Source organism: Saccostrea echinata, unplaced genomic scaffold (genome assembly GCF_033153115.1).
Source record: "Saccostrea echinata isolate AGI-Se365-2 ecotype Australia unplaced genomic scaffold, CSIRO_AGI_Sech_v1 ptg000030l, whole genome shotgun sequence".
NCBI lineage: Eukaryota > Metazoa > Mollusca > Bivalvia > Ostreida > Ostreidae > Saccostrea > Saccostrea echinata.
The window spans coordinates 14,692,358-14,711,287 of NW_026889779.1; the positions used below are offsets into that span (position 1 = coordinate 14,692,358).

The window sequence follows — 18,930 nt, forward strand, 5'->3', positions numbered from 1 at the left end:
GACTTTGAGAAAATTTGGCATAAAGGAGGATATTTTGAAATTAACTAACTCCTTTTTAATATAGGGAGCGTGCCTTTTTTATTCAGGAAAAATCTTCAAAGACAATGAAGTAATAGAAAAGAAAAATTGCCTTCACTTACTCAAATGGATAAAATACATGCAAATCAAGTTTACAAATACTCTATCTTGGTGTAATATAATGTTTAGAATACTTGGATTTATTTCAAATTATGTGATTTAGTTCAGATAACAATTTATTCTACTTGTATGTGGGTGAATTAAAAAAAAAATGACCACCAAACTGAATTTTTTTGGCAAAATTCAACTACTTATAACATATTTTTCACTTATATCATCATATTGCAAATGGATTCTAGTTTAAAATCCTGAAGTGGCAATAGAATAGACAATTGTATTAAAAAGTTTCAGAATTTTTATTAGTAAAATTTCTTTTGAAAAAAGAAAATATCATTACACCTTGAAAGACTTTCTAAAATACATAATCACAAGAAATTATAGTTTTTTATGCTTCAAAATGGTAAAAGGGGTATAAATGATTAAATCTATACCTTGAATGAGTATCTTCTCTTGTACATGTGACAAAAAATTGGCTTTTTGATTGTTATTTTACATTATTTTTTCAATTCTGGTTTGAAAAGTTTTAATTTGAAAAAAATATGAAGCAATAAAATTCCCCAAAGTTCACTTTTTTGTCCGTTCAAGTCAATTCTTTAAATCTAGGCCAAAAAAGAATTGTTATATATGAGTTCTCTTACAAAAAATACTAGATTTTGAAGTGACCCTATGTTACATTATTGTGTTGCACTCCTGACATCTGATATGTATTTTATTTAACATTGTTTTAAAAATTATAGCACACAATAACCCATTCTTACTTTGTAAATCAATTTATCGTGTTGATATTTTTCATCGTTTACAGCAGGTTTTTCATATTTTGAAGACCTTAAAACATGATTATTTGCAAAGTGTAATATATATAAATTGTATTTAAAATATATGTGAAATGATGAAAAATATTCCCTGAATTGACTGTAAATTTTCTGTAATTTGTTGATAGACATAGTGTTTTGAACATCAAATAGTATCAAGCATTTTTTTCAACTTATTTTTTAGTAAAGATAGTTAAAAAGCATCGGTAATTATGAACCAGTTTTGTTGCACTCCTGACTGCAGTAAAGTTTAAAATTAAAACCATAGAACACAAAAATTCATAAAATGTTGGCAACATCAACTGGTAATGAAATTGTGCAATACTTATAGTCCAATACTTCATGATTAAACAGATGAAAGTATTTAAAATTCACATTTTTTCTGGAATTATACCCTATTTTATGCTCAAAAAACTAGCTTAAATGTATATTTAGAAGATAAAATATATTTTAAAGCATATTTTCCTTTAGAAGACAAACACAGTAACCCACCAGAAAAATTCTACTCATCATTTTTTCTTTATTTTTATTCTTATTGGATGATTTATAATTCTAACATATTTGTTGCACTCCTGACCAAAAGCATTGGTGCCTTTAAAGTAGAATTGTGAAGTGAAAATTACATAAGAACTTGTTCTGTTGTTTCAGTGAAGTTGAGGAGGAATTACTTGAATATAATGACAATGTTTTAGTGTGTTTATTTTTAACGTTCATTAAAAAAATCACAAAAAAGATAAAAACACATCTGAATTGATAAAATTGAAAAAGGAAGGATTTTGATAATAAAACTGTCAATAATTTAGCATTAAATTATACAAAAAGATCATTATTAATTAATGAATACTTCTAAGCATGAATAGAAGTCTTTTCTTCACACAACTTGAATCTTTAAAAAAATGTGTTGCACTCCTGACCATAGAAATATGGATCTGAAGCACAGACAAATCCTGTAATTGATAAAGCTATTTGGTAAAAATGTTCTTAGTGTCTTTATTTTCCAAAATAAAAATCAGAAAAGCATATAATGATAATAGTTTTTTCATGCTTGGGAGCAAAACATCAAATGTTGCACTCCTGACATTTTTGGGTATGCACATATACTTGACTCTCATTAATGCTGCTTGTGATTTATATAACATTTTTAAGTTTTAAAATGTATATCAGTTATTATTTTACACTTCCAAAATTCTTTTTTGTCTTAATTTTCTATCAGAATTTTACAATTGATGTTTTTTTGGCAACACTACATTTTTTCTGTTGCACTCCTGACATGGTACAACATTTTTTTAAACATCAGCCACGACCACAACTTGAGTAAACAAAAGTTATGACAGTCCACATTTAAAGCTCAATACTTTGAATATTATCAGGAAAGTCTTTATTTTCAACATGAAGCATTATTTTTTATTTCACAGATCTCCAAAAAATATTGAAATTTCAAAATGTCACAAAAAGGTGTTGCACTCCTGACAATTTTAGCATCATTTTTGGGCATCACTTTTTTGTTAATTGAGATATCAACGAGATATTTGGCAGGTATTTAGACACTATCTAAAGACATATGCTGAGACATAGAAATCTATTTTCATTGCATGTATTTTCAGTGTGGGTTGATAAATATGCGTTTGGTCATTTTTTTTGAATTCACCCCTGTCAAATGTTAGGTCAGTCTAATTACACAAAAGTACCCTAAAAATAGGGTGCAGTGTAGAGAGGGTCCTTAATAGATGTAAAGGGAGATAATTAAATCATGCTGCATGAGAACAAGAATAAGTTATGTCAGTCAGACATCCAAATTGTGATGGTTAGAAATAGTTTCATGTTGGATAGTGCCGAGTAATATCATGTAGCTCTATCTATAAATTATACCTCTGCCAACATTTTTGTAACTTTGTTTTGTTTTCTTTATTTTGAGATTTATGCGTGTCAATTAACCACTTAAATTAAAAATAATGTGCAGGTACATACACTTTTCAACAACCCTTTGAAAATTCCCTCTCGGAAAGCAAATAAAGAACTGAAAATTGATATATTTAATAAAATAAAAAAAAAAAACTACCTTTCTACCCTCTGTAAAATATTGGTGGATAACTGCAAAGTTTTTTTAAAGGTTGAACTTGTAGTAAGAATTGTGAGAAATGCATTATTATTAATTTATTTTAAATCCCCCCCCCCTCCTCGATTGTCTAATGAAAATATTTGTATTAATTGCGTGGTTTTCACCTTGCTGGATCAAAACCATAATAAATATATGAAAAATATTTGAAAGAACAGACTTGAATAATTTTATTGCTACATTAAATCATTTTTTTTAAACAAGCAAATATGTGAAATCTTGAACCATCACACTTAAGATTAAAAAAGAAAGTTTATGTATCCGGGAGACGGGCCCTCTTTGGCATGCGACGCTTTTTCACATCTCTGAGTGGAGACGATGACCGTTTCGTGGAAGCTTCAGCGAGTTCCTGGTCATTTGTCACATGGTTTAGTACTGCATCACTGGATGGCGCGTGTAAGCATTTCCTCAAAGCATCCTCCGACTTGACAGAATCTTCATACATTTTTTGGAAATCTTCGTATGAGTACACGTTTGGACCGATACTTGGTAAAATATCGTACATTTTCCCGAGTGATGGTCTTTTAGCCGCTTTTTTGGGTCTTGACTTGCGGTCCTCTGGAATCTCTGGCAGAATATCATACATCTTACCAGTTAGAAACTTTGGCTCACCTTTAGATTCGTTCTTGCTTTCGCGTTTTCCAGGCTTTTCTGGCATTGTGAGAAATTCTGTAATAAAAATCATTTATCAATGTCCATTAATATTTTAAGATATTTAAAAAAGAAATTGTACACACGAAAACTTCCTCAAATGTACGCAATTTAGACCAGTTGTGATATTCATGTGACAGTGGAATCAGATTATTATATCCACGCTTAAATTATTTACATGTATTTTTATCCGTTAGGTAATTTCCACTTTAAACATGTAGGATCTCTCTAAATTTATACTTTGTAATTACGAAGTTATTTATAATTACTCACTGTATTCTTCCTCGAATGGTTTCTACGTCACGTGACAGTTGATTGTTACGCAGCTAAATCATCATTTCACTGTATACGTCATAATATATGTGTAGGGATACGTCATAGTACGGTGTATCAATCTGATTCTAAATGAAAAAAAAATCCCCCCCCCCCAACCATAAAAAGAATTTTTGAGTTCGGATATTTTCTTTTTATTTTCTTGTTTGTCAAACATTTTGAGATTAGTTTTCGTATACCCCCCCCCCCCTTCAAAAACAATGCTACAATACCTGGAATCAGAGACATAACATGTCTGCTGGAATAGACCACTTTTAATTTTAAATCTATACCCGGAAAAAAGGTTTCATTTTCATGAGAGATAATAACATTTTTAAATGATAATAATAATACTTGATTTTCCAAACGAAGTTATAGCTCAGTCGTCTTTCGTGGCTCAACTTCAAACTACTAGTAAATTTGGGAAGAGTTTGCATTTAGTACGTGCAGACAAAATATTTTTAATTATTATCCATGTATTTTTCTCTCTCAAATTATAAGAACAGTATTGCAATAGGGCATCGATAAACAGCAGTGGATCAAGTGATGGAATGGCCCGTTGTCCCGTAGGAAAGAGGTATTGAACTTTTCTGGTGAACTTGTTTCTACGAGTCTACATCCCCTACCCCCAATCCTCCGCCTTTTTATAGTTCACTTGAGCCAAGTACAGATGACTCTAATCGAATTTTGTCCTGCATCATGTTGTTTGTAAACTTCTCACATTTACTGGACCAATTTCAGCCAAACTTCCAAAAAGTGCCCTTGATTAAAGCTTGGGGGTTCAAGATTGTTTAAGTTGGGTAAAGGGGGTTCAAAATTGTTCAAATCAGGCGCGTAGCTGCCTATACGCAAGTGCGTACACATCATTTTCAAAAAAAAATCTAGGGAGAGAGAGTTATCCAGAGAAAAAAAAACTCAGTGTCATCCAGCAAATATTTTTGTTTCAAATTATTGTTTGTCATATTGTTTCGAATCGGATTTTGTATTATCGTGTTTATACAATCAAGTCTGAAATCTATTATTAAATCAATGCCAAATCCATATAAATCACTTTTAAATCTGTAAGTGTTCTATAACACATTGATAATTTTTAAAGATCTTTGAGGAATTAAATTTCAACATGTCGTTGAATGGCTTGATCAAATAGTATATGATTTAAAATACAATATTTATTTGTTCTACTAAATTTTTTTTTTATCTGTACCCGAAAATAACATTATGAAAATGAAGGTGCAGACGATATATACAAATATATCGGTAAAATATTCAGCCTTAAGTACAAGTACAATAAGTTTCCGCGGAAGTTAATATCTAACGAAAAGCAAAATAGCATGATATTTTCTGCAAGAAAGTAATTGAAATATTTGGTAAAACCAAGGAGTTTCCGGGGGCTTCGCCCCCTGGGGCCCCACCAGGGCTGCGCCCTGGACCTACTGGGAGCCCATACCCCTGACGTTTTCTGCGTACACCAGGGGCGTAGCTTGACTTTAAATTCTAGTGAGGCAAACCCATAGAGGCAGGGGGTATGGGGGGGGGGGCAAACAGGTCCAGGGCAGCGCTATGGTGGGGGAGGGTTAAAGCAGGGACCTATATACTAGTTAGTATATAGGTCCCTGGTTAAAGGGGGAGCACCACACATCTCTCCGGACAAAAAATGGATTTGGGGGGTTTAGAATGCAAATATCAGACTTGTCCTGCACAGAATTTTAGTTTTACCGGTTTCATATCGTGGATATGATACCACATATTATTAAAGTATTTTAAAGAGCATCGTCAGAAACCTATGGGATAGAATCTAAACCGACCGCAGGTTTCCGACGAGGTAAAAGATTAGTTATGTTAAACAATTGTGTTTACTAAAACTTGTAACACATTTTAAGATGAATGCACGTTTTCTTTAACTTTGTTTTTAATTCTTCAAAACTATAATTGTCAAACATTTATCAATTTTTAATATTTTCCAATCATTATCTAACTTGGAGTTTTCAGTAATGGAGGAAGAACCCGAACCTTGATGATATGAACGTACATTATAGAATTGGATAATTATAATTTTTACAAGATATTTTCTGCAATGTATTATTAACTATGGGAGGGAGTGGTGGTGGTTAAAAATCTAGTGAGGCAGTTGCCTCATTGCCACAATGGAAGCTACGCCCCTGTACACTTCACTTCCATTCTGGCTACGCGCCTGCAAATGAAAAGCTATTCAGTCCCACTTTTATGGAGAGGTATTAAGACGTAGAAAAAATATTGCGGCGTGATTTAAAATCTTCTCAGGGACAGAAAAAACAAAACATAGGCAGTATAAAGCTTTCTGAAGGAGTGGAGATTTAATTAATTTAAACATTTAATTAATTAAAACATAACATGTAAAATCGAAGTCTCTGGTGTAGGTTTGGGTCCACGAAAGGAAATACGGAAAGGTTTAAAGTTTTTTTTTCATTAATCATATCATCAGCCTTAATAAGTCGTATAAATAATCAGGTAGTGCAGATTCAGGTTATGTGGAATCGTGGCCAGATGGGAAACGGACGGCGTCACTATAATTAAAGGATCAAAGCTTTACAGTTGGAATAGATATGGGCAAATCCCCACGAGAACAGAAGGGTCAACATAAATCATTTTAATACTAGTATGTAAGCATCTCAAGATAGTGCAGACTCAAATTCATAGCCATAGGATGGAACCACAATAAAAGATCAAATATTTTTATGGAATATCAGAGACATATATATGATTTTTATATGTCTCTGTTCTTCTGAAAAAAGATATTTGCCCTTTGCCCTTTTAATAAAGCAAGGTCTTCTAGTTAAATTCTTCTATCAGAGCATTACTTTAGTTTTTAAAAAGTATTGAATCTCTCTCTCTCTCTCTCTCTCTCTCTCTCTCTCTCTCTCTCTCTCTCTCTCTCTCCTGTAAAGAAATCATCTGACAGAGCAAACCGGAATATAGTGATTCGTGGTCATTGGTTTTACCCTAACTTTTTCAATTTTTCAAGATGGAGGAAAGAAGTGGAAATTGACAGATTATTTCGGACAAAGAAGACTTGAATGTTAATGAAAAAAGTCATCCAGTATAGGTATTTTTACTTTTGTTATTTGAATCATATAATTTTGTATTCTTTAGAATGTTCCAAGGTTTTTAAATGCATTCTCTAAGGAAAAAATGAGGTTAATATGCATGCGAATTTTCTCGGTTACATCTCATTTCCACTGTAGAAAAGTACAGATAAGCCAGGTTGTTTAAATTGAAGGATTTCTTAAGTTTGTGTTCTTTTTGTTTGGTTTTCATTTTTTGTTGGTTAATTTTACAAAAAATAAATGGAAATACTCCAACGGAAACAATGCATATATGTCTTGAAGAGCTACAGCCATCTTGATGGGATGGGCCAGAGACGTATAAAACCATTTTTATTTTGGTCTTATATGTCTCTTGCTAAACTATTTATATCTCATGCACCAGCTCACTAATTCATTTTTGATTTTATACTGTTACAATAAGTAACATTGCCTTGTGATTCAATGGAACAAATAAGATCTGGATTCAGGAACCACTGGAGAAAATCAAGATACTGCACAATTTGGGTCATTATTTTAATCCACTGGTATAATATACTTATGGTGATTTGACTACACACTGAATCCCAAAGTCAAACTTTACATGTTGATATATGTATTTTTATCCACTCCATATTCAGATAAAAAAAACTTTCTAATTACATACTTTATTTACATACTTGGCATAAGTGACCATACATTAAAAAGAATGCTCAGAATAGAGGGAGCTAATTTGTTTTGCTTTTCAGAAAAAATTAAAATGTAAGTAATCCCAAAACAATGACTTTCAAAGAAATATATACAGAGGGTTTTAACTTAATAATATGCAAAAACATAATCTACTTTCCACATTGTTTCATCAATCTAAATAAAGATATCTATCAAATTTACTTCAGTGTCAATTATTAAGTCGGAGAAGAATGTGCTACTTAATTTATTCAGATTTTTTAAGAACAGAAATAAGCCTAAACAGGAACAAATTTGGTTTGTTTCCAAGTAAACATCATTCATATTTTATTCCAAGAATTTTTTTTTCTCTGGTTCATATCAGGTTTTCCTTATATCAATAAAAAATTGTTGGTAAAGAAGTTAATTAAACATTCAATCCACTCTCTTGAATTAAAAAAATAATTTTTATTCTTATAGATAAACATCACAGAGTTTCATTGAAAGAAATGTGTTGTTTTTGTGTGTGTGTGTGTGTGTGTGTGTGTGTTTTTGAAATTGATGTGCTTATAACACTCAAAAGCTGTAAATTTTGCACATAATTATAACAAGTTTTATTTCAGATTATTTGGAAGTACAATATACTTTCATATATAACAGGCTTTCACACCAAAAGAAAGAAAAGAGTTTGTAAATGTATGGTGCTGTCAAATATAATTGTTTCTATTCTTGAACTGTGAGGAATTAATTATAGCCCAAAAGAGTTGATGTAGAAAGGAAATGTAATCTTTAAGATTCTTACTGATAAAATCTAAATGTGTTTCAGTACTCAACTTCCTTGCATGTGCATGCCTAGTTTGTACTGATGTGTCAGTCTCATTCATTGCTTTGCTTGTAATGTTGTGATGAAATCTTAATGTAGAAGAAGGGATAAATTGTGAGTAAAATCAGGTGTGTAAAAAGTAAAATGCCATTTATATTGAATAGCAGGAGATATATATATATATATATAGAGAGAGAGAGAGATAGAGAGAGATAGCTTGGAGAGGGGCATGGAGAGATAGATAGATCCACTGAATATTTGTTTCTTAATATGAAAACCATTGCTATTGATCAGTCATTAAAAACTTCTTAACTAGTTACTGGTACATATGGTTTTTTAAAGCCATCTTTTTTAAAGTTTCTCAAGAAGTGACAACCATTAATTAAAACTTAGGATCGATAGTGCAATATTTTACATACTTTTATCCACTTTATACTAATACTTCATACAGACATAAATATTAAAAATAAAATATCTGTATTTGTTTATATGGCCAGGGGATGAATGGTTCAATAATTGCAGGAAAATTTATTTTACTTGCAATGTTGCAACCATTTATTCTCATAGATTAGAAACAAACAATGAAAGCATTCTATTGTTGAAATGTTATCCATAATATTTATGTGTGCCTTTATGTGTCATGTGGTGCTATTAATTCAAAAATGTTGTATACATTTTCTGGTCAAGCATATAAAATGTTTAGGTTTAGAATACTATGAATGTGTAATGTGTAAGCACCATAAACAGTATCCTTATTAACCCGTTTTTTTGTACTGGTACATGCAACCTTATCATGAATTTTGTGAACCATTAAACTTAATCATTTTTTTCTCAAGTGGGCTTTTCCGATCACCCGTTGTCTGTCATCCGTCAGTTTGTAAACTTTTCACATTTTCAACTTCTTCTCAAGAACCACTGGGCCAATTTTAACCAAAGTTGGTACAAAGCATCCTTAGGTAAAGTAGAGTTTTAATTGTTAAAAATTGAAGGACCAAGCCCCCTTACAAGGGGAAATAATCAAGAAAAGGCAAAAATAGGGTGGGTAATTAAAAAAATCTTCTTCTCAAGAACCACTGGGCCAGAAAAAGTGAAACTTCTGTGAAATTTTCCTGATGTAATGAAGAAGCTAAATATTTCAAATCACGCCCCCCCCCCCCCCAAGGGGTAGGGTGGGGCCACATTAGGGAATCAAAATTTTTACATTGAAATATATAGGAAAAATCTTTAAAAAATAAATCTTCTTCTCAATAACCACTGGGCCAGAAAAGGTGAAACTTATGGGGAATCTTCCTGAGATAGTATAGATTATAAATTGTTCAAATCATGGTCCCCGGAGATAGGGTGGGGCCACAATATGGAATCAAAGGTTTACGTTGAAATATGTAGGAAAAATCTTCTCAAAAATAAATCTTCTCAATAACCACTGGGCCAGAAAAGGTGAAACTTATGGGGAATCTTCCTGAGGTCGTATAGATTTTAAGTTGTTCAAATCAAGGTCCCTGGGGATAGGGTGGGGCCACAATAGGGAATTAAAGTTTTACGTTGAAATTTATTGGAAAAATCTTCTCAAAAACAGTAAAGCCTTTATTCATATGGAAGCATCCTAAGGTAGTTCCAAGTTTGTTTAAATCACCCCCCCCCCCCCCCTGGAGGGAAGATTGGGGCCACAATAGGTCATCAAATTTTTACTTAGGAATACCTAGGAAAAATCTTTAAAAATCTTCTTCTTAAGAACAGCAAAGCTTTGATTGGTCATATTTATTGAAGCATCCTCAGGTAAATCATTAGATTCAAGTTTGTTCAAATCATGACCCCCTCCCTTCCCCAGACCACTTTTATTTTCCATCTTCAATAATAACCGATATCTGCTTTTTCCCTAGCCAAAGTGCTATGGTGAGCGATGTGGCCCATGGGCCTCTTGTAGTTTGTTATGATCAGATATTTACAAGTCAACCCAAGTTGCATTAGAGTTTCAAAAAATTCCTACATTTTTCATTCAAATGTTTTGCTAATTTTTTAGCTTATGTATGATGTATAAGTGTTTTAAAATTTGTTAGATTGTATTAAATTAATTTCCTGAATTTGTTTTGATTATTTTTTTAGAGGGCATGCAGGAAGGATGTGAAAAGTTGTGATGGAGTCCTGTTGAAGATATAGATGATATGGCAGCATGCACAAGGTAGGGTATCAGAATGATTTCTGCTGTTGGAATTTGGCATTGTGTCACAGCAATCACTATTGTTGTATTAGGATCAAAATTGATGTGTTGATCTTTTTTTATTGGTAGTTTAAAGTGAGTGAGTACTGGTAGTTTTGATTTGTATTTGATGTGGTCTAGAAAAAAAATCATTTTTTAGACAATTCTTTGCATGTATATATCTTTTTTACTGAATGAAGTTGAACGTAGACGAGGTTTGCATTTATATTAATCAGGCCAAGGGTGGAAAAAAGATTTAGGACAGTGGAGAAAAAAAACAATGTAAATTTCTTTTCTTTTATTCGATCTTTGTTGCACTGAAATTGGATGAAAATACAACAGAACTGTTCAAAGTAATTAAAAAATGGTTATGAAACAAATGAATATATAGACACAAGATCACATTTCAAAAGGCAGAAGATGTGTAAGTGGTTGTTAACAGGTAAAAAGAAGGAGAGCTTTTCATGTATCAGTAAAATTGACTAATTCAAAAGGAAAAACACACAAGCCCTTTACAGATGTAGGATTTATATGTTCTTCAGTTCTAAACTGAAATTGATAGGTCTGTTCTTAGAGGCTGGCTATTGTAGTTGGATGTATGAATCTTCTCCCCATAAAATATGATGATACCTATGCCATGAGGGATTGAATTATAAGAGGTATACCATGAACATAATTTAAGATGGTGGTCAATTAAAATTGATCATCATTGTTTGCACACCTGATACCTTAAAGATAGCTTTGTAGGAAAGGATGAATGAATAAAGAAAAAATATGACTGGACTGAGAATTGAAGCCAGGACCCCTGTATTACTTAATATCACTTATTAATTATTTTGATTCAATGTCATTAAGATTAGTTAACACATATGTCTACAAGTGATCTTTTAAAATTAAGAATGTATTTAGGTGCATTCACTGAAGACAAATAGGTCACGGTAGTCTAGTGGTTAGGCACTTACTTGTACATGCTGAATGGATGACTAAATTTTGGGGGAAAAATAAATGCATATGATTTAGCGCAGACATCATTGTGCCATAGGCATAAACTGTGTACCAGATTCTTACAGTTTGTACTTTAAACATATTAAAACATATGCGAATGGCACTAAAATATGATTACATGTATCACTAACATAATTATTTCTACAGATGATTACATGTATCACTAAAATAAGTACCGGTATGTCTACAGATGATTACATGTACCACTAAAATAAGTATGTCTACAGATGATTACATGTACCACTAAAATAAGTATGCCTACAGGTGATTACATGTACCACTAAAATTAGAATGTCTACAGGTGATTACATGTACCACTAAAATAAGTATGTTTACAGATGATTACATGTACCACTAAAATAAGTATGTCTACAGATGATTACATGTACCACTAAAATAAGTATGTCTACAGGTGATTACATGTACCACTAAAATTAGAATGTCTACAGGTGATTACATGTACCACTAAAATAAGTATGTCTACAGATGATTACATGTACCAATAAAATAAGTGTGTCTACAGATGATTACATGTACCACTAAAATAAGTATGTCTACACATGATTACATGTACCAATAAAATAAGTGTGTCTACAGATGATTACATGTACCACTAAATTTAGTATGTTTACAGTTATTTAATACTAGAGGAACAAATCATCATCAACAATTCTACAATTTTGTCTTGAATAAAAAAGGTCATTATTGAAACAGTGAACTATACATAAAATGTTCAGTATTTTTTTTTAGGCAAGTTGAACTCCATGTTTACACTTAAATAAAAAATTATACCACATTAAAAAATAAGGATGTTTTTTTTTTTTTTTTAAATTTGGATCCCAGTATAATTTTTCTCTCTTAATTAGTATAAATCAGCAAAATCAGTGCATATAACAGGTTCATTTCCTCTCCCTCTCTGTGCCTTACTGCATTTAAAATCTGATCCATTCATAAGTAGTGCTCGGAGGGGGTTAAAAAAATCATGATAAGATTCTGCAGATGTAGTATTGTGTTTAGAAACAGATCATGAATGTTTTTAAAGGTTTGAACATCCTTAGGCTGGCTTCTTTTAAGGGATTTTAAAAATCAAAAAGGTTTTGGAATAAGAGTGTAAGGCGATGCCCAGTATATCAGGTCAGTAGATGTTTAGTGTTCTTTTAATGACCTTGCTCTCAGCAGCTTATCCAAATCATTCGAAACTCATTAGCTTTTGAATGACCTACTTTTAGATTTCTTTGTGCTTCTGAAAGTCAAAATCTAAAGGAGATGTTTGATATGCTAGCCCCATTGGTGTATAAACCCATCAAAAGAAACTTTCATAAAAATCTCTTGTAGTTGTGCCATATAATCTAAGTATAAATATTTATTTATTTCCTTCTGGTTGGGTTAGGAACTTGTTTACACCGGAATGCTTCTACCAAGGAGCACGTAATTATTTTCATTACAAATTAAGGGTGTAACTTTTTTCTCTAAAATTTTAGAAGTTGGCTAGATTCTTTCTCCAGATACATTACCTCCATCTTATATAATTCTTATATTGTATACCCCTGTTAGAGAATGATTAGATAAGGAACCCATTTTCATGGAGGATGAAACCCCATGCTACTTGAAACACAGAGTGATAAAAAAATGGCTGGATTTTTTCTAATCAGAAGATGAGGATTAAACTAGTACTTGGTATCAAAGAAGGGTTAGGGAGCCCTAGGGCTGTCATAATTTGACAGATAATAAAAGAAGATGAATGTCATGTGGCCATCAAATCTATGTCGTAATGTGTGCAGAGTTTCTTGTTTGACTGAGGTCGCTGACCTCAAGCAACGTGATTTCTGGATGGAGTTGTTTCCCCTATCTAATGGTTTGGCTGATACATGTGTAATTCAGAAACTCTCCTGGATCTTTTCATCTTTTGACAGAAAATTGATTTGTTTTTTTTTTTAAAGTCATATGTATAATAGATGCCATAAGGTTTGATACATGATAGTCTCTCTATAAATCAATTATTATTATTAGTATGATACTTTATATATATGTAAACCATTGATACTATGGTACTTATAATGTGTATAAATAATTATTTATTGGGTACTTATGAATTAGCAATCAAACTTTGCATCCATAAAATGTATTTAATTAAGTTATGTTAAATTTATTTTCATGACATATGAACTGAAAAAAAATTCCTACAGACTGTATTAATATTTATAATATTGGAAAACGTTTGAAAAGCATAGATTTTTAAATCAATATTATTTGCTTCATTTGTGACTGTTATCAGCACAATCTAGTTATTTTATACTCTCAATATCTGCATCTTGTATAAATCAATCTAAATTGTCCAGAAAATCCTGTGGATAAATTTTGAAAATACAGTGATTATAGACCAGGCTGAAACTGAGTCCTGTTGTAATTTTGTTATTGATCAGTGAGTCATCTGATCAAAAAGTGGAGAAAAAAGGATTGTCAACTTAATGCACATGCATTCTATTAGTGGCATGTTTTGATGTAGGAGGTATTGGAAGGTTTGACTATGAAGTTAACATCTTGACTCGTTAGGATATTTGGTGCATTAATTATTCATGGTCTTACATTGTTGCTGGTTGTAAGTTAATGCCAATGGAACAATTTCAGATTGATTTAGCACAGAAGGTATATTATAACAAGATTTGTCTGTACCTGTGTCATTTATATTCAATTAATCTCCCAGCACAATGAATAAGAAACTCAGTTTGTGTCTTCAAGATGTAAAAACTACCTGAATTTTCACATGCCATAGAGCCCTGTGTGAATAGGGAAAACAGTGGTTACAGGAATTCATGGGGACACTGGTAGTGCCTTGTCATACTTCATGTCGACTCATTCAAGAATCCTGGGGACAATTGCTGACAGATTCATTTGGCACTTATTACATGTCTTGTCTTTTTCTGGTCGAGCAACAAGAAGGGCAGTGTGTATTGATTTTGTTGGAGAACCTGAACTTCTTTTTCGGATTTGGATTTGACTACAGGCTGAGTAACCAGACACTACATAAAGTGACTCAGATCTTATTGACAGATTTTCATTAAGACATTCCTTTGTGTCAATCACTAGCCTTGTTTCATTGTAATGTTCCACATTTGTCCTTAGAGAGGAAAAGGGGGAAAAATGGAAAACATTTTGTTGCCATTTGAAATGGAATTAAACATTCCATATGTTAATTCTTGTTGCTTCTTTAGTAAGAAGTTGTGGTCATGGTACATGTACTCATAGGAAGAAATAGTTGAAATATACCTGCAAAATGGATTGTATTTTGGAAATTTAAAGAAGAATATTGGAGCACTGCTGAATTTTAATGTGATAGTGAAAGACAATGTATTTTCTGTGTAGTGAAGTTCTAGGTGCTCTTTCATCTTGGCCTGTATTTAGAATGGCATGCTGATTGACCGTTGACAGAGGATGTGTGCTGCTATGGTACTGGACCAGCTCTTGGTTTTGTTGTGGTGCAAATCAGACAAAAATGATACACCTGTCCAAAACAGTGTCCACAGGTAAGTGCCTGCACACCTGCCAAAATTGGCAAAAAGGTGAATTATTGACAGGTTGGCCTTTGTTTTATCTTCTTTGTGGACTATGTTTGTTATACATGAGAACATGCAGTTTAAAAGCTAAAAAAGTAGCAATTTGGCAAAGGAACACAGGATTTTGAAATTCATTGTAATTAACCCATCTTGTACACTTCTTGTTTGATTCTGATGTTATCTGTTTAATTGCATTTTTGACTGTCATTGAAAAGGAAAGAAAATTTCATCTCAATTTAAAAAGAGCACAAGTTGTGTTCAGCAGTATTTTCATGAGTGAGTTGAATGTTTGACACAAATCAGTTGAACAGCTGATGCAAATTTTAAGCCACAAATCTATGTTTCACAAGGTGTTTCCCCTAGTGAGGGCCTCAACCAATCAGTCAGACTTTTATGATACACAGAAAAATGAGTGTTTGTGATATTTAATGGTTTCCTGTGCTCTTCATCCAAACAATTCCACAATTACAACATGTGTGCAAGTTCGAAACATGGGGCAATGTCCAACAGTTAACACTGCTGAGCTTGCTATAGCCAGACTTTTTGCCTCAAAGAATGACTTTGCATTCGTGTTGCAACCAGTCAGAATTCACAGCAGTTGGAGTAATTGTCTCTAATGAGAAGCTATGCCTGTGCAGAAGTAAGTGTTGTTTTCATTGGGATGATCACTGTGGAAGGTCAAACACAGTTTTTTTTTCAAGAAAAACACCTTTTTTTGTGTAGATCTTCATGAAGGACTTTTGGGGGGATCAGTATAAAGAAATGATGTATCTGTGATCAAGTGCTGGGTGTGTGTCATAATTAAGGGTGTTAAGTTTCTGACAGAGAAACCACAAGGCTGACATTGTTTTGGGATTATGTTATTGAATTTATGAGGATTTCTTTCATGTGATGATGAATGATCTTGATTGCAGCGTCAATGCATTAAACTTATACCCTAGTCAGAAATGACATGGGAGCTACAGGACGCCAAGTATGTGTTTCCACATGGCAGGTGTGTATGTGTATTGCTTCTTGATAACTATCAGTGGTATTAAAGAAAACTCAGGTGTAAAAAAATTGGAGTTTTCAGCTGTGTCAGCTGATGAATTAGAGCTTTGATAAGGATCATTTCAGTGCAGTTTCATCAAAATATTTAGATATTAATGAAATGATAAAGTTAAGAATGTGGATACAGAGTGCAAGTTTTGGGTGCATATAGAGGTTTTGGGTGTGAATAATGTGTTAATTAGTCTAGATTAAGGTACTGTATGTGCTCACATTCTAAGGAAAGTTTGGATACTTTTACATAAAAAGATGAAGTCTCTTGCTGTGGCATTTAGATATATCAACGTTTTATCCATAAACATTTTCAGTTTCATTCCTATGTTGATTCAGTATATCCCATTGAACTAAAAAAAAAAATTAAACCACAGAGTCTGACACATCTCATATTTGGATGTTTTACTAGATAAAGAAATTGCTGTCTAACTGACAACTAAACTAAGATAAATGTGATGACTTCAACTTTTCTATCATCAACTTCCCTTATGTATCTAGCAGTATACCATTTTCACCTGCATACAGAGCTTATGTCTCCAAGTTGATTCAATATGCAAGATCATGTTCTGCGTACAAACGATTTCTAAAATGAGACAGGCTATTGACAAATAAGTTGATGATACAAGGATATTAATAATCTCATTTAAAATTAACATTTGGCAAATTTTTTGTGATGACATTGTTTGCAAATGCAATCTGTGGTTAAGTCCAATGTTGACTGACATTTTTCATACATATTGTTAAGCCATTATTTTTACTTGAATTGTCCATAGATTTTTTCTGTTTACACAATATTTTAAGGAGCACACAGCTGGCATTACCTGTCAACAGGGGATGCTTACTCCTGCATGGCACCTGATCCCACCTCAGTTTTCAGAGGTCAATGTTGGCTTTGCTTATAACTTGTATTGTTTAGAGGGACTTTTAAGAATGATAGCTGTTTGTTATCTTCACATTACACACTGAATGCAGAGTCTTTGTCATGAATTGTTTCAAGAAAGACAAGATAATGAAGTTACAATCAAATGCATATATTAAGCTCTTCTTCTTAAGCACAAAATTGCTTATAAGTGGAGAAAATTGTCTCTATTTTGATGAATCTTTATATGGTTTGTGTTTCTACATTGACACTTAATTAGTATGTAATTGTGGAGCTCTCTTTAGACATGGAAACTCAGACCTATGATGTGGCCTAGCTGTCAATCTAACAAGTCTGGATGTGTATTGACACATACAATATGTAGGTTGTTCCACAATGTCTGTCAATTAATTAGCTACTGTCTGAGATGGGTGCATTATGGAACATATTAAGATAATAATAGCACACTACCATAAGTTTGATGACACATTGTTTTGTTTATTTTTTTTTTATCCTGAGGATAAAGATAGGAGTTGGATTAACTGTTACACTTTTGCTGCATACTGAATACACATGGTGAATGTTTACCAAGGCAGCTTCAGGGGGCTCCATGTCTATGTGTTACACAGCTATTGTTCATTGATTGAGACCATATCTGATTCTGTGTGTCTGGTATTAACTGTGAAATTCCTTGTCTTCAGTCTTTGTTGCTGGGGTCCCTTTGATGGGTACAGCACATTTCAGGGCAGACTTGAACACCCACATAGATATTGCATCAAAAACGATACACCTTTTTCTCTTGTTTTCTGCTATGGGAAATTAGTTTTCATTCTGTATTAATTATGCACTCAGTAAGATGGAAAAAAAATATGTAGCTGCAATTTTTCAGAGTTGTAATAAGAGCAGTTAATGGGTGCTATGGAACTGTTGCAATTGTTCGATGATTTTTACACTTTTGGCAGTTTTTCATATTTTTTGTATGCTGTACCAATTAATGGATTCAGAAGGTAGATTAATCACAGTTAGGAGAGAGACGGGAGAGTTCTGTAGGAAATATCTGTAAGAAAAATATGAAGCTGCAATTTTTCAGAGTTGTAATATGGAGCAGTTAATAGGTGCTATGGAACTTTTGCAATTGTTAAATGATTTTTACAAAACACAGTTAGGAGAGAGAGAGAGTTCTATAGGAAATATCTGTCACTGTAATATAAACAAGTAATAAAGAAGGAGATCCTGCCAAAAAGTATATAACCTCAACTTTTAAACAAAATGGTCTGGCATAACAAGTTGAAAGACAGCTTGGTTATAATAAAGATTCTTAAGAGTGGCACACGTCTGCCCTGCATTGCATTAATTTTCATCATCTTTTATTTGTAAACAAGACACAGATTCGTAACTGTTTAACTGCTGCTATCAATCATTTTCTGGAGTACAATGGAGATTTTGGCAGCATTATACATGGTAAGATGTTGACATTAAGTGTGAACTCAGAAACAGCAGACATTTGAACAGAGAGGCCCACAGGAAGGGAAATAAGTTTGTCATTGTATAACACATGTCACAGAGAATGTTAATATGCATTGACAGCTAGCTTTGAAGCTAAGACAAATCAACTTGGAGATCAAAAGAAAGATTACATATCAAACTTGTGCAAAAATATACTGAATCAGAGCTAGAAGTTTTATTAACAAGCCTCC

General features: G+C 32.7%; 2 protein-coding genes across 6 annotated transcripts in view; one reads left to right on the forward strand and one right to left on the reverse strand.

Moving 5' to 3' along the window:
- Positions 1-3,211: 3,211 nt before the first annotated feature.
- On the reverse strand, positions 3,212-4,043 carry LOC133196412 (uncharacterized). 2 transcript variants are annotated; one of them, XM_061332305.1, is made up of 2 exons: positions 3,991-4,043; positions 3,212-3,735 (listed from the first exon to the last, which is right to left on the reverse strand). In XM_061332305.1, the coding sequence occupies exon 2, from the start codon at positions 3,722-3,724 to the stop codon at positions 3,320-3,322; it is 405 nt and encodes a 134-aa protein (XP_061188289.1). In that variant the 5' UTR covers positions 3,725-3,735; positions 3,991-4,043; the 3' UTR covers positions 3,212-3,319. The 2 variants fall into 2 exon arrangements, with proteins under 2 accessions (XP_061188289.1, XP_061188290.1); XM_061332306.1 differs by lacking the exon at positions 3,991-4,043 and adding an exon at positions 3,896-3,968.
- Positions 4,044-7,030: 2,987 nt separating this feature from the next.
- The window catches only part of LOC133197362 (uncharacterized), a 34,335-nt gene continuing 22,435 nt past the window's right edge, over positions 7,031-18,930 (forward strand). For 2 of the 4 annotated variants that reach the window (XM_061333352.1, XM_061333356.1), the window contains exon 1: positions 15,601-15,973. Coding sequence is in view for 2 of the 4 variants with exons in the window: in XM_061333356.1 (XP_061189340.1) it covers positions 15,960-15,973 (14 nt within the window). In the remaining 2 variants the exon portion in view is untranslated. Of the gene's footprint in view, positions 7,112-10,677; positions 10,757-15,600; positions 15,974-18,930 lie in introns of those variants that run through there. The other 2 variants (XM_061333355.1, XM_061333354.1) reach the window with 2 other exon arrangements.